The sequence below is a fragment of the Oncorhynchus masou genome, chromosome 23 (assembly GCF_036934945.1).
Source record: "Oncorhynchus masou masou isolate Uvic2021 chromosome 23, UVic_Omas_1.1, whole genome shotgun sequence".
In the NCBI taxonomy this organism is placed as follows: domain Eukaryota; kingdom Metazoa; phylum Chordata; class Actinopteri; order Salmoniformes; family Salmonidae; genus Oncorhynchus; species Oncorhynchus masou.
Window position 1 is genome coordinate 14809243 of NC_088234.1, and position 20917 is coordinate 14830159.

Genomic DNA, 20917 nt, shown 5'->3' on the forward strand with positions numbered 1-20917 from the left:
ATCAACATGCCGGACAGACTAACAACGGGGAGGGAGGGGGAAAACTGAGAAGGGGGAAGGGTATTCATTATTTCGAGTCGTTTATGCTTGGCACCAGTGTGGGCAACAAAACAGCGAGATGTTACATAATTCTTAATCAGAAGAAAAATTATGCATTTTATATTTGTATCGATTTTTAACAAAACGGGTGTATTTTAATGTAAATATATATATAAATTTTTAAAAATATAAAAAAAAGGTTATATATCAACCATAGAGGCACATCTTGAGGAGAATTGAACGTAACCACCGAGCATATATCGAGAAGGAAAGAAACATCTCTTTTGATATAGGTTTCAAGGCGTGGAAAGTGCGAGAAAACAGCAACCACACTCATTCGGCCTGTGCTGCTCTGAGAAGCCAGGAGCTGGAGTTTGAAGGTGTAAAATACTCGCTATGGCGGTAAACTTGGACAAGGAAGCGTACTACCGCCGAATCAAGCGATTATATGGCAATTGGAAGGTAATTAGCACGATATAAACATGTGTATATCAAACTAGTAAAAGCTGGATGCTAGCACGGCGGGGAGCCACGTTTTTAAAGTGCGTTTTTTGACTTTGTTTTCAGCATAAGTGAGTGCCGTGGTTGGTTTTGTAGCTACAGAAGCGCAAACCGCAATGATCAATTTGATTATATAGACTTACATGTAGTTATGAAACACTTGTAGATTGAATACATTCAGGAGACATTACACATCCTAAAAAATGGTAGTTACAACATGGCCACTTATTATGCATTGTATATTATCCACCAATTCAGGCTGTTAACGTTTAGCTATGCTAATATATAGTTAACTAGCTAACCAGCCATATCTGGCACTTTGTGGAACAACCACTTTAGCACGTTGCCAGTCCAGCAAAATATTAATTCATTCTGAAGTTGCACCAAAATACGTTGTCAGAAAGTACCATGGAATGTTTTGACAGAGATTGCTAGCTAGTTGCCTCTTGTCCACATAACTAACATCAAAGTTTGACATTTTCAAGCTAGCATGCTACTGTAGCTAACTAGCATTACATCGCGCCAAGCAGGCACTGATTTGTTGCATGCACTTTTTTCTTTTGAGGGCACAACGATTGATCTCATCTGCATTTGAATGCCAACCAGTAGTTCACTAGCAACTTTCTCTCAATCATCATTGAGATAAAGCAATAGATATAGTTATCAACTTTAGCTAACATGTTCTTAACTGGTTAGCTAACTTTCCATTTATTCATACTTTATTCATCACCTGCACTCAAAAAGAACAAGCGACGTGTCGACCACGACTGTGGCTAACTGTACCTTTTTGCTCACTAGTTGACTTAGCTTGAACAATGTGAAACATTTCTATGTTAATCAACAAGTATCTATTTTTCTCTATTAGAAAGGAGAAGATGAGTTTGGCAAAGTGGATGCCATGGTGGTCTCTGTCGGGGTGGACGAAGAGATAGTGTATGCCAAATCCACTGCCCTGCAGGTAAAACTCATGGACTTAACCCTATCCAGGAGTTATTCCTGACTGAGCTCATCAGGGGAAATTGTGTGCACGTGCATTCAGAAAGTATTCAGACTCCTTGACTTTTTCTACATTTTGTTACATTAGTCTTATTCTAAAGAATATATTTTTTAAATTCCCCCCTCAATCTACACACTATCCCATAATGACAAAGCAAAAACCGGTGTAGAAATTTTTGCAAATGTAAAAACCGAACATATTTACATAAGTATTGAGACCCTTTTCTCAGTACTTTGTTGGAGTTCCTTTGGCAGCGATTACAGGCTCAAGTCTTCTTGGGTATGACGTTACAAGCTTGGCACTCCTGTATTTGGGGAGTTTCTCCCATTCTTCTCTGCAGATCTTCAAGCTCGATCAGGTTGGATGGGGAGCGTTGCTTGCACAGCTATTTTACAGTCTCTATGGAGATGTTTGATCGGGTTCAAGTCCGAGCTCTAGCTGGGCCACTCAAGGACATTCAGAGACTTGTCCCAAAGCCACTCCTGTGTTGTCTTGGCTGTGTGCATAGGGTTGTTGTCCTGTTGGAAGGTGAACCTTCACCCCAGTCTGAGAACCTGCTCCAGAGCACTCAGGGCTTCATCAAAGATCTCTCTGTACTCGTCTCTGTTCATCTTTCCCTTGATCCTGACTAGTCTCCCAGTCCCTGCTGCTGAAAAACATCCCCCACAGCATGATGCTGCCACCACCATGCCTAACCATGGGGAGGGTGCCAGGTTTCCACCAGACATGATGCTTGGGATTCAGGTCAAAGTGTTCAATCTTGGTTTCATAAGAACAGTGAATATTGTTTCTCATGTTCTGAGAGTCCGTTAGGTTCCTTTTGGGAAACTCCAAGCAGGCTGTCATGTGCCTTTTACTGAGGAGTGTCTTCTGTCTGGCCAACACAATAAAGGAATCGAGGAAGTCTTGGTGGTTCCAAACTTCTGCCATTTAAGAATGGAGGCCAGCATGTTCTTGGGGACCTTCCCCAGATCTGTGCTTCGACACAATCCTGTGTCAGGGCTCTACAGACGATTCCTTCGACCTCATGGCTTTGTTTTTGCTCTGACATGCACTGTCAACTGTGGGACCTTTTATATAGACAGGTGTGTCCCTTTCCAAATCACATCCAATCAAGTTGTAGAAACATCTCAAGGATGATCGATAGAAATAGGATGTACATGAGTTCAATTTCGTGTCATAGCAAAGGGTCTGAATATTTACGTAAGTAAGGTATTTCAGTTTTTTACTGTTTTTGCTTTGTTGATTGCGGGTTTAAAAAAAAATGTAAATCCATTCTAGAATAAGGTTGTAATGTAACAAAGTGGAAAATGGGGGAAGGTGGTCAGAATGCACTGTATGTGTTATGGTTTCTGTTCTGAAGAAACCTCAGTAGTTTACACTCCAGAATAAGCATATTGCATGGAGTAATTCATATACCCTCTCATCCTTCCTCTCCAGACATGGCTGTTTGGTTATGAGCTGACAGACACCATCATGGTGTTCTGTGAGTCTAAGATCATCTTCCTGGCCAGCAAAAAGAAGGTGGAGTTCCTTAAACAGGTGGCTGTAACCAAGGGCAATGAGAACGCCAACGGCGTTCCACCAATCACACTGCTCATCAGGGAAAAGGTAAGCGTTGATTGGTAGACTCGGGATGTTCTATCCCTGATTCGCTGTCAATGCGTATTCCCCCATTTCAGGACAGTTCTTTAATGTGTGTGGCACAAGAAGTTGGTGTGACCGTTCGTGTGTTTGAAAGAGTGTGTGTGAGTGCATGCACTCATGTCAATGTGTTTGAGCAGAAGGATAATGCTTTAACATTCCTCTTCCCCTCCTTCCCTCAGAACGAGAGCAACAAGGTTAACTTTGAGAAGATGGTGGAGGCGATCAGGGCCAGTAGGGAGGGCAAGACTGTGGGTGTGTTCAGCAAGGACAAGTTCCCCGGCGAGTACATGAAGAGCTGGAATGACATGATCACTGCCGAGGGCCTGGAGAAGGTGAGCGGGGGCAAATGTGGGGGCAAAGGGACAAAGGAAGGAAGGGAGGGGTAAGATAGGTTGATAATAAAATATCATTGTTTCCATGTGGTATCAATTTGCAGAATGGTGGGTAGCTGGTCTGGCGCCGAGGCAGTGTTGCATTAAAGAGACTCATGTAGCTAGTTATTGGTCTGCAGCAGGTCACAATCCTTATGGGCTCTCCCTGCCTCCATCTCTCTCTCACCTCCCCCCAGGTGGACATCAGTGCGGTGGTGGCCTACACCATTGCCGTGAAGGAGGATGGGGAACTGGCTCTGATGAGGAAGGCTGCTGCCGTCACCAGCGACGTCTACTCCAAGTTCTTCAAGGAGCGGGTCATGGAGATCGTGGACGCAGACGAGGTAGGCTTTGTAGTCGCGCTCATTATCCGCTCTTCCATCGCCTGTAGACGGGTGCAACATCCCAGCAACCACATTCATATGATATAGCCATCCTGGAACGCCACTGTTATCATTCAGACAGGTGCAGTCAAATTGGGCCAGACTGACCCACTACTAATCTAAGATCTAGACTGCATGTCTAAATAGTTTTGAACCATCTCATTTTGTCCCCAAGATGACAGAAACAAAGCATTGCTTCCTGAATGTGTTCTCTCCTCTGTTCCCTAACAGAAGGTGCGCCACAGTAAGCTGGCTGAGTCTGTGGAGAAGGCAATCGAGGAGAAGAAGTATCTGGGGGGAGCAGACCCCTCCACGGTCGAGATGTGTTACCCCCCCATTATTCAGAGTGGGGGCAACTACAGCCTCAAGTTCAGCGTCGTCAGGTAAACAGCTGCTTCCTGTTATGTTCATGTTTTAAGTATCCCTATATTTTTGTTATTACGGTGCTATCACTCTGTCATTAGTGCTCCTGCACAGGAGTCTCAGTTGATGGACTTGACTTGAGTGTAATGGCGACGATGTGCGGTGAAGTAAACGTTGTCATGTTGAGTTAACTTTGGTAGCAGATGATGGCTAATAACTGTGATGTTAGAGGGAAAAGTGAGAGATACAGCAATGGAAATATTCGTGGAGGATTTGAACAAGGATGACGGTATGGGAACTTTCATCAGACCACTGGATTCTGTGTGTATTGAAGAGCAAGACCGTGCCTACGAGGCATATTCAAACGTTGACCGTGTAGAGACATTTCGGGTTGCGATGACGGACTACATCATCGAGGTACAATAGGATGCGCAAGTACGACATGGTTCTCCCGGATGCAGCGTCAGGTTTCAAGTTGCTAGATACTACTGCCTGTCTGGATGGTAGGGGGAACAGTTGGCTTTGACTGCTTGTACTGTGCTGACCTTTGCGTCATTGAAGTCGGCACTAAAAAGGATTTTTGATGGAAAGACGGATGGAATGCAAGTGAGGGACGCGGAATATTACACTGAGCAGCAGAGAAAAGGTGCCAACAAGTCACGTTCTCAAGACAACCAGACGAGGGCGCCATTGCCTGGCACAAATCCGCTGGACAGATATGAAAGGAGATCAAAATATGCTATTTGTCAGAGCACTTACCATTGGGTTAAAGACTGTCCTCGTAAAAATGAACACGTTAAACTAACAGAGGAAAATGTAATCACAGAGAGCGCAGTGTACCATTACACTGTTTTCAAACTAATCTGCTTTTGAGATCTTTATAGTTGAATCCTTAGGATCTGCTGTGAGTGATACTGCATGGACACGGACAGTGTGTGGCGCAAAATGGCTTGATAGAGATGTCAGTGAACTAAATATGAAATGGGTACAAAATATGGTTGACACACCAAGCAACGGAGCTTTCAAATTTGAAGATGGGAGAATCGTCCATTCTACCAAGAGTTTAAGATACCAGTAAACCTTGGTCAGACTAAGAGACATTGAAACAGAGGTGGTCCCTACAGATATCCCCTTACTATTAAGCAAAGCTTCCCTCAAGAATGCAGGGGCTGTACTAGACATAGAAAATGACACAGCAGTGATGTTTAAAAAACCAGTGACCCTTGAACTTACTACATCGGCCCACTATTGTGTAAACATTTTAGACAGACGTCAGAGTCCATGTAAAAATTAGATTCTGACGGACACAGAAACATTAAATATTGTTAACTTCACAAACAGTTTGGACATGCTACAGCTGACAGACTTCAGAAATGACTCCACAGTTCAGGGAATAATGATGAGATTATTTCCATTCTACTGCAGATAGTTAACAGTTGTGATACATGTCAGAAAAACAGCAAACCTAAGCCCAGCTGTTGGTTTGCCACTAGCTTCCAAATGCAATGAAACAGTGGCCGTAGAACTACATGAGCCTGGACCAAGTGTGTGGTATCGTCACATAACCCACCACTTCACACGCTTCAGTGCTGGAAGCCTTGTGGTGGATACATTGAAACCCAGTGAAATGGTCAAGCACTTCATTCACTCCTGGATAAGTGTGCATGGCCCGCCCCAGAAATTGTACAGTGACAATGGAGGAGAATTCAATAATAATGAAATAAGAGAAATGGCAAAGAAATTCAACATTGAAGTAAAGCAACTGTTGCATATAGTCCATGGAGCAATGGACTTCTGGAGAGACACAATCAAACACTCAGAGATCATGCTGAAAGTGAAACAAGACAATGGATGTGACTGGATAACACCCCTAGATTGGACTTTGATGGCAAGAAACTCAATGTTCATAGTTACAGCCCATAGCAACTAGTGTTGGGGCAGAACCCTACTCTTCCCTCTGTACTGGTTGACAAGCCACCAGCACTAGAAGGGACCAGTGTGAGTGCATGGGGGTGGGACAGCACCTTTCAGCACTACATGCAGCGAGAAAAGCGTTCACTGAAGCAGAGTGTTCAGATAATTCACAAGGCTCTGCGTAAACCGCTATGTCCCGCAGATGAGAAATACGAGACTGGAAACAAAGTACACTACAAATGAGTTGTCTGTCAAGAGTGGAAAGGACCGGGAGTAGTCATTGGCCAAGATGGTGTGGTGATATTTGTGAGACCCGGAGGCACCATTGTCAGGTTGCATCACTCAAGATTGCGGAAAGTAAATGATCAACAAGATGTAGGGGCTGTTGCTGAGAATCAGCCTCCCACTGAAAATAACAAAAAGGACGTATTAACAGACACAAACCTACCAGATGTCGGATCCAATGATACGGACCCTGAAACTGGCACAGGAAATGGAGCAGAGACCTTCAACCATGACAGGTAATACTGTTGTGTTCAAATTAGGAAAAACGTTGATCGACATGTGTGTTAAGACAACGTGGTTGTTCCAGTCTGAAAACTGGACAAACTGTTAAATACATGGACAGAGAAAGTCATTGGACGAGCAGGAAAAGCCAAAGGAAAACACCAGAACTGGTCCAACTTGCAGTACTCTGAACCAGCTACACTTTCTGGTACAACAGGGCCAGCTGACCTGTCACTTGTAGATAAGCTGATTTCATCCAATAGAAAATTGAGAAACAGAATGACATTCAAAATTATGTACTTGAAACAAAAGACATGTCATTTGACTCGGCTAAATTATATGAGATCAGTAATTGGAGGAAAAATTGAGGGTTTTAAGGAAGTCAAAGACATTGGACAAAAATGTCTCAACAAGGTGGGTGTGTACCCTTAACCGGAATAGTGCCAAAATCATGTCTAGTTGCTAGAGGTTTTGAGGAGCTGGCTGCTATAGAACTCCCAAAAGACTCACATGTGCCTCAGTCACTCAGATTGCTACTGCTGACAGTGATCTACCAGAAGAAATAGAAACTTCATTCCATAGACATCAAATCTGCGTTTTTGCAGGGAACGGAGCTGTCAAGGGACAGACATCTGACCACCTCCTGAAGCTAAAGCGAAGGAACACTGGAAACTAAAAAAAAAAACAAGTGTGTATATGGCCTGGCAGGTGCATCTATCAACTGGTACAACAAAGTGAAGGCAACAATGCTGAGTACAGGTGGAAACATGTCAAGTGGATCCTGCAGTCTTCTATTGGCTTGATCAAGACTGCAGTGTGACTGTACTACTTGCCTGTCATGTTGATGACTTCATCTGGGGTGGCTCACAGACCTTTACTACAACTGTGATTCCACACCTCAAAGCCTGGTCGACCACAAAGGAACAGCCTGCTGACTGTCAGACTAAAAGGGAGCATCCGGTCTTGTGTTCCTAAAGTAATGGAAAGTGGCAACTTGAGTAATACAAATAAAAACCTTGTCACTCAACCCATTTGTAATGGGGTACTTTAATTAAAATGTCCCCAGTATTATTTTTTGTTTTATTTGTCTAAAGAAAGTTGGAGATTGTTAAGTTCATGTTTTAAGGATGCCTATATTTCTGATATTACGGGGCTATCACTCTGTTGTTAGTGCGCTTGTGTGGGAAGTCTGTTGAAAGACCTGTCCTGAGTGTAATGGCGACGATGTTCTGTGGTAGTACGGTGAAGTAAACGTTGTTCAACTGGAACCTAGTCGTTGTGTCACTTCCATGGCGACGTCTTCAACGACCGTCCCCACTGTGATGTATATTTCTTTAACCTAGTTTCAGTGCTCAACCATAACATGCAAAACATTTTTTTTTAATTTAAATTAACGGGTTAATCCAAAATGTGACCCGTTTTGATGATAAAGACCAACTTCTTTCTGTATCACACATACAGTACCTGTCACTGCAGACTCATTAGACGTTATAACACTGCTCTAACTCTTCAGCGATAAGAACCACATGCACTTTGGGGCCATCACCTGTGCCATGGGGATCCGCTACAAATCGTACTGCTCCAACCTGGTCCGGACCCTGATGGTGGACCCCCCACAGGAGATGCAGGACAACTACAGCTTCCTACTGCAGGTGGAAGAGGAACTACTCAAAGAGCTCAAACACGGTGAGGGATGGAAGGGAGATGCAGGGTGTTTGTGTTTACGGGGTAGAGTACACATGATTTACGTAACCTGACTTTATTTCAAGTTCTTTCCCTCTTACCTTGTTCTCTGCAGGTATAAAGATCTGCGACGTGTACAATGCCGTGTTGGACTACGTCAAGAAGGAGAAGCCTGACCTGGCGGCCAAATTCACCAAGAACCTAGGGTAGGACACACACACTTTCCTTCTCACACGCATGGCCTCCTGTATTGATCATTAGTCTTGGGCGGTAATCCAGATTGTCATACCTTCGTACCGACCTTGTGCCATTCCGGGATATTCTGTAATACCAGCGATGAACACAAAGGACACTATTTTCAAACCCCACTGATTCTCTTCAATCAGAAGGTTAGCTATGCTAACAAGTACATGTAAAATCCCATAGAGAATGATAACTTAATGCTAACGAGCGCATAGCGTACATTTTATACAGTCTCTGACCTAGAGTATTTGCAGTCTATTAAAAAGCATGAGCTGGCACACACCCCATGTGCCTAACGGCGGGTCAGCTGTAGGCTATCTGGTCAGCTTCAAGATCACCCTGAATCTCAGTGCAAGAGGCGTCACTGTCGTACCTGCTTTGAATCCAGGCTGCATCATGTCCGGCCGTCATTGGGAGTCCCATAAGGCAGTGCACAATTGTCCCAGCATCGTCCAGGGTAGGCCGTCACTGTAAATAAGAATTTGTTCGTAACTGACTTGCCTAGTTAAATAATACAAATAAAAAGAAGGCACAGTGATGCGAACACGTTGGTGGTTTTACCCAATAAAGTACTGTGAGCTTGTGTATATACAGGCTGCGACTCTTATCTAAAGTATTTGCAGGACAGACATCCCAGCTAATACACTTATACAAGTAACTCAAAAATGCTACTCAAGGCCTCCCGGGTGGCGCAGTGGTCTAAGGCACTGGGTTCGAGCCCAGGCTCTGTCGCAGCCGGCCGCGACCGGGAGACCCATGGGGCGGCGCACAATCGACCAGGTCGCTAGGTGTACTGTTTCCCCCCACACATTGGTCCGGCTGGCTTCCGGGTTATCATATCTACACCTAAACAAAAATTTTAAACGCAGGATGTTGTTGGTCCCATTTTTCATGAGCTGAAATAAAAGATCCCAGAAATGTTCCATATGCACAAAAACCTTATTCGTCTCTAGTTTTGTGCAGCAATTTGTTTACATTTGACTGCAGGTATTTACTTAAAGAAATACAAACATATTTTTTAAAAACTTCAAAGAAATAGATTCAACAGTATTGGAAAATACCATCCCGTGGCTTTTTTCAAACAGGGTGGGACATGTACTTTTGGTCCACCAGCTGCAGTAGCTGGTGAATACCCTTTTCATTCTGAAAGAAATTATAGTGAAGATTAATCACAGAACACAGTACCTGCTTTCTCCACTAGGTTAGGTATTTTCTCTTCCAGAGCTGACATTCATTTTTATTTTATTTTTTTAACATGGGTTTTGTATTGTATAGGGAAGAAATAAATAAACTGCTCCCAAATGCTCTGTGTAACCACCTGCCAATTTGTCTGGTAAATATTACGGTATACTGCCCAAGCCTATTGAGGATAGAGTATGTATCGTGTTGATTTTGTGTGTCCCCTCTCCCTGCTGTAGATTTGCCATGGGGATAGAGTTCAGAGAGGGTTCCCTGGTCCTGAACAGTAAGAACCAGTACAAACTGAAGAAAGGTGAGCACTCAAGTCACAGTCGTGTCTTACTGACTATAAGTAGGATAATTTGTAGACATGGTGTTTTGTGAGAGTCTCATACAGAGGCCATTTTAAATGGTGTGTAGAGCGGACACTCATCACTGTGTGTTTTACAGGCATGGTACTGAGCATCAGCTTGGGGTTCGCTGACCTGGTGAATAAGGAGGGGAAGAAGGAGGAGCAGAAGAAATACGCCCTGTTCATAGGAGACTCTGTACAGATCAACGAGGTAGGAGAGAGGAAGGAGGGGGGATGAAGGAAGAAATGCGCCCTGTTCATAGAATATACAGATCAACAAAGTAGGATATATTTCAAACTCTTTATTTTATTTTTTTAAACTATATGTTTGACAGTCACTTTGTTATCTATCAATCACATTCGGGTTGTGATATTCGCTCAGTGATGGCAGTAAAGAAACACTTCTAATGTATATCTTTAAGGATGATCCAGCGACAGTTCTCACTCCGGTCAAGAAGAAGATAAAGAACGTCGGAATCTTCCTAAAGGTACGAAAGATGTCCGCCGTCTCTCTCTCTACTTCTTGATTCATTCTGTCCCTCACAAACCCTGAAAGATGCATCTATTTTAAATGTTTAGTTGGGGCTCTATGTCCTCTGTTTATATTTAAGGCCTATGGTATGTTGTCTGACATACACGCGGCTGAAATACTGTTTCGGCCAATCAGTGTCCAGGACACAAACTACCCAGTTTAGCCCCCCCAAAAAAATACGATTTGTTTCTTCTTGACAGAACGATGAGGAGGAAGATGATGAGGAAGATGCTGACGATGCAGAGGAACTACTGGGGAAGGGAGCGCGTGGACAAGCTTTACTCCAGGACAGGACTAGGGTGGGTGTGTGTGTGTATGTGCTTGAGAGAAATTCACTATACTTACACCATCTCAGTTTGTGTGTATGAGCTGAAACGCTGTCTTTTTGATTGGTCAGAATGTGAGAAACTGTTGTTTATTTGGTCAGAACGAGATGACGGCAGAGGAGAAGAGGCGGGCTCACCAGAAGGAACTGGCCAATCAGGTGAACGAGGAGGCCAAGAGACGTCTGACAGAACAGAAAGGAGAGCAACAGGTCCAGAAGTGAGTGAACGAGGAGAAGGGATGATGGTATAATAATTGGAGGGAGATGAGAGACCAGAATGAGAGGAGGCTGGTAACCTTTAAAGGAGTGGAATGGAACAGAGGAGGAGAGGTGGTAGAATCTACATGATTGGGGAGAGGTGGAAGAACGAGAGAATTAAGAGATATTTATAGTATTATGTTGGTCTGAATTATCTTTCGTAGAAAACAACTACAACAGATACATTTGCATGATTAAATAATTCATGATATTACTCCCTATGTTTATGTAGATCGTCTGTCCAAAAATGTGTGACGTCACCAATTAATTAAATGATTAAATGCAGTGTTTCCTTCTCTTTTCCAGGTCCAGAAAGTCCAATGTCTCCTACAAGAACGGCTCTCAGATGCCTCGAGAGAAAGATATTCGAGACATGAAGATTTTCATCGACAAGAAATATGAGACTGTTGTTATGCCTGTCTTCGGTATCGCCACCCCTTTCCATATCGCTACCATCAAGGTACACCTCTCTCACACACACACACACACACACACACACACACACACACACACACACACACATCACAATTTGACTGAATTTGAGACTATACCTATCTGAGGATTTAAAAAAAATTAAAACCATTTCTGTGTCCCTCTGTGTGTGTAGAACATCAGTTCGTCGGTGGAAGGAGACTGGACGTACCTGAGGATAAACTTCTATGTTCCCGGCAGCTCTCTGGGACGCAACGAGGGCAACATCTTCCCCAACCCTGATGCCACCTTTGTCAAAGAAATGTGTGTCTGAGTGCCCATGTACTGCATGTTTCACTGTTGTCAACTATCAAGCAGATGGACTGATAGTCTGTGTGTGTGTGTTGTATCCATCTTTATCCACCTGCTGCTGTGTCTGACGTTGCTCATATCCCCCCCACCCTCAGTACGTACCGGGCGTCGAACCTCAAGGCGCCTGGCGACCCAACAGTCCCGTCCACTAACCTCCAGAACGCCTTCCGCATCATCAAGGAGGTGCAGAAGCGCTACAAGACCCGGGAGGCTGAGGAGAAGGAGAAGGAGGGCATCGTCAAGCAGGACTCGCTGGTCATCAACCTGAACCGCTCCAACCCCAAACTCAAAGACCTCTACATCAGGCCCAACATCGCCCAGAAGAGGATGCAGGGGTCGCTGGAGGCCCATACCAACGGTGAGGAAAAGGTTCCATTAACAAGGAATTGAGAGAGGCATGGAGGAACGAACAGAGGGGAAAGAGAGAATGGTTGAGGTTCTTCGCAGATCACAGCGTTGCTGTAAAGACCGAGAATGCTGTGTGCTCTCAATCAACATTTGTCATTTAGCTGACTCTCTTACCCAGAGTGACTTACAGGAAATGCATCCATCTTAAGATGGCTGGGTGAGACAACTACATATCAGTCGTAGTAAGCGTATTTTCCTCTAAAAAGTGTGGTCTAGTAGGAAAAGGTGTGTCCCTCCAGCCTCAACGAACCTGGTAAACAACATGTCTGTCCCTCCAGCCTCAACGAACCTGGTAAACAACATGTCTGTCCCTCCAGCCTCAATGAACCTGGTAAACAACATGTCTGTCCCTCCAGCCTCAATGAACCTGGTAAACAACATGTCTGTCCCTCCAGCCTCAATGAACCTGGTAAACAACATGTCTGTCCCTCCAGCCTCAATGAACCTGGTAAACAACATGTCTGTCCCTCCAGCCTCAATGAACCGTTTAAACAACATGTCTGTCCCTCCAGCCTCAATGAACCGTTTAAACAACATGTCTGTCCCTCCAGCCTCAATGAACCTGGTAAACAACATGTCTGTCCCTCCAGCCTCAATGAACCTGGTAAACAACATGTCTGTCCCTCCAGCCTCAATGAACCTGGTAAACAACATGTCTGTCCCTCCAGCCTCAATGAACCTGGTAAACAACATGTCTTTCCCTCCAGCCTCAACGAACCTGGTAAACAACATGTCTGTCTTTCCTGGACAGAACCTGGTAAATAACATGTCTGTCTGTCCAGGTTTCCGTTTCACGTCCGTCCGTGGGGACAAAGTGGACATTCTCTACAACAACATTAAACACTCCCTCTTCCAGCCCTGTGACGGAGAAATGATCATCGTACTGCACTTCCACCTCAAGGTGTGACCTTAGGCTAAGTACAATATGTCTGACTTTCTATGCATTGGTAATCAAGCTGTGGGTATTTGGGTCTATGCTTTCCCCCGTGGCACTTGGAGTGGTCTTGATTTAGTTTAGATGTGTTTGTTTCCATTTTGACTAATCCCACCCCTCTCGTCCTCCATCAGAACGCCATCATGTTTGGTAAGAAGCGTCACACAGACGTGCAGTTCTACACAGAGGTAAATATGAGATTAAATAAAGTTGTGATCCTATGTTTTATCTTACCTTATTATATTGTCTTAATATTGTCTCCACCTACCTTATCTCTTAGGTGGGTGAGATCACCACAGACCTGGGCAAGCACCAGCACATGCACGACCGCGACGACCTGTACGCCGAGCAGATGGAGAGGGAGATGAGGCACAAGCTCAAGTCTGCCTTCAAGAACTTCATCGAGAAGGTGGAGACCCTCACCAAGGAGGAGCTGGAGTTCGAAGTGCCCTTCCGAGACCTCGGGTATGAGGGAGGGGGGTGGAGGAAAGTGATCGGAGGGATATTGACAGGGTTTTGACAGTCATTTTGAGAAAGTGAGTATTTAAAGGAAACGTTCACCCACTTTGAATTTTGTATACTTTTTGTGCCTCTGAGTGATGTTCTATTGATTCCCGAGGACATTTCATGTTTTAATGTGTATCTGAGCGATGGCTGAGTTTTGCATCATATGATGGGTACTCGTTCCTTTAAGCACAGATTTGGGTGTTCAAGTAATGAACTGTATGAAACTGTTGAAGTTACTGTGTGTGTTCAGGTTCCAGGGCGCCCCCTACAGGAGTACCTGTCTGTTGCAGCCCACCTCCAGTTCCCTGTGTAACACCACTGAGTGGGTGAGTGCCTGCTAGTACTGTTACTGCTCCTGCCGCTAGTACTGTTACTGCTCCTGCCGCTAGTACTGTTACTGCTCCTGCCGCTAGTACTGTTACTGCTCCTGCCGCTAGTACTGTTACTGCTCCTGCCGCTAGTACTGTTACTGCTCCTGCCGCTAGTACTGTTACTGCTCCTGCCGCTAGTACTGTTACTGCTCCTGCCGCTAGTACTGTTACTGCTCCTGCCGCTAGTACTGTTACTGCTCCTGCCGCTAGTACTGTTACTGCTCCTGCCGCTAGTGCTGTGGCCGCCGCTAGTACTGTTACTGCTCCTGCCGCTAGTGCTGTTACCGTTACTGCCGCTAGTGCTGTGGCTGCTGCCGCTAGTTCTGTGGCTGCTCCTGTTACCGCTGCTGCCGCTAGTACTGCTCCTGTTACCGCTCCTGCCGCTAGTACTGTTACTGTTACCGCTGCTGCCGCTAGTACTGTTACTGTTACCGCTCCTGCCGCTAGTACTGTTACCGCTCCTGCCGCTAGTACTGTTACTGTTACCGCTCCTGCCGCTAGTACTGTTACCGCTCCTGCCGCTAGTACTGTTACCGCTCCTGCCGCTAGTACTGTTACCGCTCCTGCCGCTAGTACTGTTACCGCTCCTGCCGCTAGTACTGTTACCGCTCCTGCCGCTAGTACTGTTACCGCTCCTGCCGCTAGTACTGTTACCGCTCCTGCCGCTAGTACTGTTACCGCTCCTGCCGCTAGTACTGTTACCGCTCCTGCCGCTAGTACTGTTACCGCTCCTGCCGCTAGTACTGTTACCGCTCCTGCCGCTAGTACTGTTACCGCTCCTGTCGCTAGTACTGTTACCGATCCTGCCGCTAGTACTGTTACCGCTCCTGCCGCTAGTACTGTTACCGCTCCTGCCGCTAGTACTGTTACTGTTACCGCTCCTGCCGCTAGTACTGTTACCGCTCCTGCCGCTAGTACTGTTACTGTTACCGCTCCTGCCGCTAGTACTGTTACCGTTACCGCTCCTGCCGCTAGTACTGTTACCGCTCCTGCCGCTAGTACTGTTACCGCTCCTGCCGCTAGTACTGTTACCGATCCTGCCGCTAGTACTGTTACCGCTCCCGCCGCTAGTACTGTTACCGCTCCCGCCGCTAGTACTGTTACCGCCGCTAGTACTGTTACCGCTCCTGCCGCTTGTACTGTTACCGCTCCTGCCGCTAGTACTGTTACCGCTCCTGCCGCTAGTACTGTTACCGCTCCTGCCGCTAGTACTGTTACCGCTCCTGCCGCTAGTACTGCTCCCGCCGCTAGTACTGTTACCGCCGCTAGTACTGTTACCGCCGCTAGTGCTGGTGCTGTTGTCGCTGCTGGTGCTGTTGTCGCTGCTGGTGCTGTTGTCGCTGCTGGTGCTGTTGCCGCTGCTGGTGCTGTTGCCGGTGCCGCCGCCGCCGCTGTTACTGTTGCCGCCGCTGTTACTGTTGCCGCCGCTGTTACTGTTGCCGCCGCTGTTACTGTTGCCGCCGCTGGTTCTGTTGCCGCCGCTGTTACTGTTACCGCTGCTAGTACTGTTACCGCCGCTGCCGCTAGTACTGTTACTGCTGCTAGTACTGTTACTGCTCCTGCCGCTAGTACTGTTACTGCTGCTAGTACTGTTACTGCTCCTGCTGCTAGTACTGTTACTGCTCCTGCCGCTAGTACTGTTACCGCTGCCAGTACTGTTACCGCTGCCAGTACTGTTACCGCTGCTAGTACTGTTACTGCTCCTGCTGCTAGTACTGTTTCTGCTCCTGCCGCTAGTACTGCTCCTGCTGCTAGTACTGTTACTGCTCCTGCTGCTAGTACTGTTACTGCTCCTGCTGCTAGTACTGTTACTGCTCCTGCCGCTAGTACTGTTACCGCTGCTAGTACTGTTACCGCTGCTAGTACTGTTACCGCTGCTAGTACTGTTACCGCTGCTAGTACTGTTACTGTGACTGCTGCTGGTGCTGTTGCCGCTGCTGGTGCTGTTGCCGCTGCTGGTGCTGTTGCCGCTGCTGGTGCTGTTGCCGCTGCTGGTGCTGTTGCCGCTGCTGGTGCCGCTGCTGGTGCTGTTGCCGCTGCTGGTGCTGTTGCCGCTGCTGGTGCTGTTGCCGCTGCTGGTGCTGTTGCCGCTGCTGGTGCTGTTGCCGCTGCTGGTGCTGTTGCCGCTGCTGGTGCTGTTGCCGCTGCTGGTGCTGGTGCCGCTGCTGGTGCTGTTGCCGCTGCTGGTGCTGGTGCCGCTGCTGGTGCTGTTGCCGCTGCTGGTGCTGTTGCCGCTGCTGGTGCCGTTGCCGCTGCTGGTGCCGTTGCCGCTGCTGGTGCCGCTGCTGGTGCCGCTGCTGGTGCCGGTGCTGTTGCCGGTGCTGTTGCCGCTGCTGGTGCTGGTGCCGCTGCTGGTGCCGGTGCTGTTGCCGGTGCTGTTGCCGCTGCCGGTGCTGTTGCCGCTGCCGGTGCTGTTGCCGGTGCTGTTGCCGCTGCCGGTGCTGTTGCCGCTGCCGGTGCTGTTGCCGCTGCCGGTGCTGTTGCCGCTGCCGGTGCTGTTGCCGCTGCTGTTGCCGCTGCCGGTGCTGTTGCCGCTGCCGGTGCTGTTGCCGCTGCCGGTGCTGTTGCCGCTGCCGGTGCTGTTACCGCCGCTAGTACTGTTACTGCCGCTAGTACTGTTACTGCTGCTAGTACTGTTACTGCCGCTGCCGCTAGTACTGTTACTGCTGCTAGTACTGTTACCGCTGCTAGTACTGTTACCTCTGCTAGTACTGTTACTGCTCCTGCCGCCATTACTGTTACCATACTACCGCAGTAGTACAACACCTTCCCTGATATAGCCAGCAGCACTGCTTGATTACTCCCATGTGTTTTAAACCAAGTTAGGCCTTGAGGCAGATATTTGACTACAGATCTAATAATAAAATCCTCAGTAGGTTAAAAGGGACATGCTCTCAGCAGTCTGTTTTCATTCCATCCTCCCTCTCTCCTTCCCCATCCTCTCTCCTTCCCCAGCCTCCGTTCGTGGTGACTCTGGATGAGGTCGAGCTGGTTCATTTTGAGCGTGTTCAGTTCCACCTGAAGAACTTTGACGTGGTCATCGTCTACAAGGACTACAGCAAGAAGGTCACCATGATCAACGCCGTGCCCGTCAACTCACTGGACCCCATCAAGGAGTGGCTCAAGTAAGTACATCAATTAACCTAGACTAGTTTTTCTAACTAGATTACTAATCTACTGCCTTTCCTCAAAGTCCCACCCACAGTGATTGATTGACAGGTTTGAAACCCTACCAACTCTGACTCTCAAACATCCTGCCCTCTCATCTGAAAATTCCACCCACAGTGATTGACAGGCCCAAACTCTTAATGGTAGTTCACCCAAATTACAAAATGACATTGGTTTCTTTATCCTAGGTGTCGACAGCAGCAGATCCAATAACATACATCATTTTAAAGAACAAGCATTGTGGCAATTCATATTTTGCAGTAAAACTAAATATTACTTTTAATTTCCAGAGAACAGGTTTAATGTTAAAGGTTCTCTTCCTTACAAAATAGTCCTGATCATGTAGGTCTTGGCCTAGATGATATCCAAAACAAGTAACACACTGAATGCATACATTTTCAGTCATTTAAATTGTAGTCTTTCTACTGAATGCCACAACTCATCTTACCAATCTGGTAGGTAATGTTAAACTATTTAATAATTTAGCTGTGCATTTTGGATGGAATCAAGGCATTAGAATGTATCAGAGGCCACCACAAATAGACCTTGTTTTGCCCCTCAAATTCAGGGGACATACCCCCTGGCTACTTTTCTTCTGTTTGGCTGGCTACTCCATGAATCTACGGACAACACGGATTAACCAATTAGTCAGTCCACTCACTGGACCCCATCAAGGAGGGGCTGAAGTACATCAATTAACTAATAAATACATTAACCAATCAACTTATTAACCGGTCTGTCAACTCACTGGACCCCATCAAGGAGGGGCTGAAGTCGACTGGATCCGTGTGGATCAGTTGGTAGTGTGGCACTCGCAACGCTAAAGTCGTGGGTTTGATTTCAGATCTGCAACCAATACGAAAATGTAAGCACGTCTGTAAAACTCTGGATTAAGTGTCTGCTGAATGTCATATAGCCATCAACCAATCACTTTATGGATTTAGCCTCTTCCTTTTTAACTGAATTTGTTTTGGGGGGAAAGGAATTAGATTTTAAATTGTTTGTGTTTTAGTAGAGTTTTACCAAGTGTTGCTCCTCAAAAGAACTAAATACTTTAAATACCTGTCTCGTTCTCCTGTGTCCCCCCCCTCTCTCTCCACCCCACCTCTCTCTCCCCCACATCTGTCTCTCGATCTCTGTTGCTCTCTGTCTCTCTCTCTGTCCAGTTCCTGTGATATCAAGTACACAGAGGGGGTCCAGTCTCTGAACTGGACTAAGATCATGAAGACTATAGTGGATGATCCAGAGGGCTTCTTTGAACAGGGGGGCTGGTCATTCTTAGACCCAGAGAGCGAGGTGTGTGTGTGTGTGTGTGTGTTGTTATTGCAAGATACAAAACAGTGTTAAAATGAAGATGTTGGACAAATGTATTTCTCTCTCCAACTGTCTCAGGGGGAAGGAGCAGAGGATGACTCTGAGTCGGGGGAAGACGAGACATTTAACCCCTCGGCAGACGAGAGTGAGGCAGAGGAGGAAGACAGTGATGAAGATTATGACTCGGAGAGCGAGGACTCCGGTAATGGTAAGAAGTCATGTTGAGACACAGACACACACAATAACACACACACTGTAACACACACACAGACACACAAATATACAGAGACTTAGCAGTGTGTGTATTTCAGACTACAGTGCGTCGCTGGGCAGTGAAGAGGAGAGCGGTAAAGACTGGGATGAGTTGGAAGAGGAGGCCAGGAAAGGTGAGTCTACTCTACATTCTCCCCAAGGAGGGAGAAACCTAGTTTACAATCCCTGAAGCAAGAGGTACCATGGTAGAGGAACACTGGAAAATAATCCAGCTTGGTTATCCGATGTGAATTGGAACTTCTTCACTGACCTATGACATTTTTGTCCCCGTGTGTTTTGATATTGACGCTCTTCCTGTAATGTGAAATCAGTTTTAAATGTTTTGGTATTGAGTGTCTGTCTCGCGCCTCCTCTCCTAGCCGACAAAGAGTCTCACTATGAGGACGCGGAGGAGACCTCGTCGGCTAAGCGGAAGGGTCGCTCGTCAGCCCCGCCTCCCAGCGCCAAGAAGAAACGCCGCCACTGAATGGCACCACCACCAGACTGTCTCACCTACGCACACACTGCCAAAAACATTGTTGATTCAATCCCCCTCTCCTCTAATTCATCTTGGCTCTGTCATTTCCCTTCGTCTTTCTCTCATACGCACACACACGCACGCTATACGTTGTGTATATAGAGGTAGTAGCACCCCCATGCGTTTGTATTAGGCCGTGAGTATCGTGATTAAATGGGCATATCATACCTGACGGTAGACGGTTCATTCATCTCTCCATGCCTTTGGCAACTCATTCCCCTGTTTCCAAGGGCCGTGTGTGTTTTGAAAGAGTTTTAATTGCAAACTATTGTTTTTCTGTTAAATTGTTTCTAAACCAATATAGTAAGCAGTGATGATGATACAGTATCTTCTGCTAAGCATTTTTACAAGATTTAGTCTAAACAAATAATCTTCCATTCCTCCTTTCTACCGTTCTATCCTTCTTGGACATAGTTTATCTGTTGAGCGATTGATGTGGGGGGGGGGGGGGCAGAGCAGATATCAATTCCGTTTTCCAATTCCTTTTTTTATGGGGGTTTGTACAGACTGACGCTCAAGAACCTCACAATGTCTCTAATTTCCCCACCACTTTCCTCCATCTTTCTGTTAATCCTGGATAGGTAGACTGTTGAATTGTTAATTAAAAATCCTGATGCTTTTGTAATAAAATTAAAAAATTGTGGTTATTTTGTCTTTTTCATTCATTTGTCTGTCAATGCTGCCTATTAATAACTATGAGATTGTAGCATAGAGAATGGTTCAGTGTTCACTTCTGTGTTGGTCTAGCATGACCAGTCTCCTGTTAAATTATTCTCATACAAAATGTGTATATAGTGCTTTGAATACAAGTAACAAAGTGCTTCACATCATAAAATAATGAACTAACAAATAAACACAGGAATGGAGAATGTTGTCTGGCTGCCATCTCTGCCAATAACAAGTAACAACAATTGTCAGGTGGTATGAGGGGAAACTAACAATGGGACCAGGAAGTCAAATCTAAACTAAAGGAACATTTCCTTAATTCTTAGCTAACCCTCTTTAAGTCTTTGGGCCACAATGAGCTCCACAGACAGGGGGTTAAATAACTTTTGGTGTAACTGAAGGTACACTACATGACAAAATATGTGGACACCTGGCAGTCGAACGTCTTGTTCCAAAAATCATGGGGATTTATATGGACTTGGTTCCCCCTTTGTTGCTGTAACAGCCTCTACTCTTCTGGGAAGGTGTTCCACTAGATGTTGGACCGTTGCTGAGGGGACTTGCTTCCATTCAGCCACGAGCATTAGAAAGGTCAGGGTAATTAGGTCTGGCTTGCAATCGGCGTTCCAATGAATCTCTAAGGTGTTCGATGGAGTTGAGGTCAGGGCTCTGCAGGCCAGTC

General features: G+C 46.1%; 1 protein-coding gene across 1 annotated transcript; it reads left to right on the forward strand.

Annotated features, from left to right (window-relative positions):
* The first annotated feature begins 56 nt into the window (after nucleotides 1-56).
* Nucleotides 57-20216, forward strand: LOC135510372 (FACT complex subunit SPT16-like). Its single transcript, XM_064931239.1, has 25 exons — nucleotides 57-501; nucleotides 1406-1498; nucleotides 2978-3148; nucleotides 3364-3516; nucleotides 3753-3899; nucleotides 4170-4321; nucleotides 8236-8408; nucleotides 8521-8611; nucleotides 10067-10140; nucleotides 10278-10390; nucleotides 10602-10667; nucleotides 10912-11010; nucleotides 11139-11254; nucleotides 11601-11754; nucleotides 11902-12029; nucleotides 12173-12435; nucleotides 13268-13386; nucleotides 13554-13607; nucleotides 13700-13884; nucleotides 14177-14252; nucleotides 17253-17422; nucleotides 18632-18761; nucleotides 18858-18987; nucleotides 19091-19165; nucleotides 19412-20216. Exons 1-25 carry the CDS (start codon nucleotides 436-438, stop codon nucleotides 19516-19518), a joined length of 3105 nt encoding a protein of 1034 aa, XP_064787311.1. The 5' UTR covers nucleotides 57-435; the 3' UTR covers nucleotides 19519-20216.
* Nucleotides 20217-20917: the final 701 nt, after the last annotated feature.

What these genes read in the sequence shown, in the direction of transcription:
- LOC135510372 (XM_064931239.1), top strand. Translation starts at nt 436, where the DNA reads ATGGCGGTAAACTTGGACAAGGAAGCGTACTACCGCCGAATCAAGCGA. An exon ending in CTCAAGTTCAGCGTCGTCAG is followed by an intron (nt 4,322 to 8,235) that starts GTAAACAGCTGC and finishes CTAACTCTTCAG; the next exon opens with CGATAAGAACCACATGCACT. An exon ending in TACTGCACTTCCACCTCAAG is followed by an intron (nt 13,387 to 13,553) that starts GTGTGACCTTAG and finishes GTCCTCCATCAG; the next exon opens with AACGCCATCATGTTTGGTAA.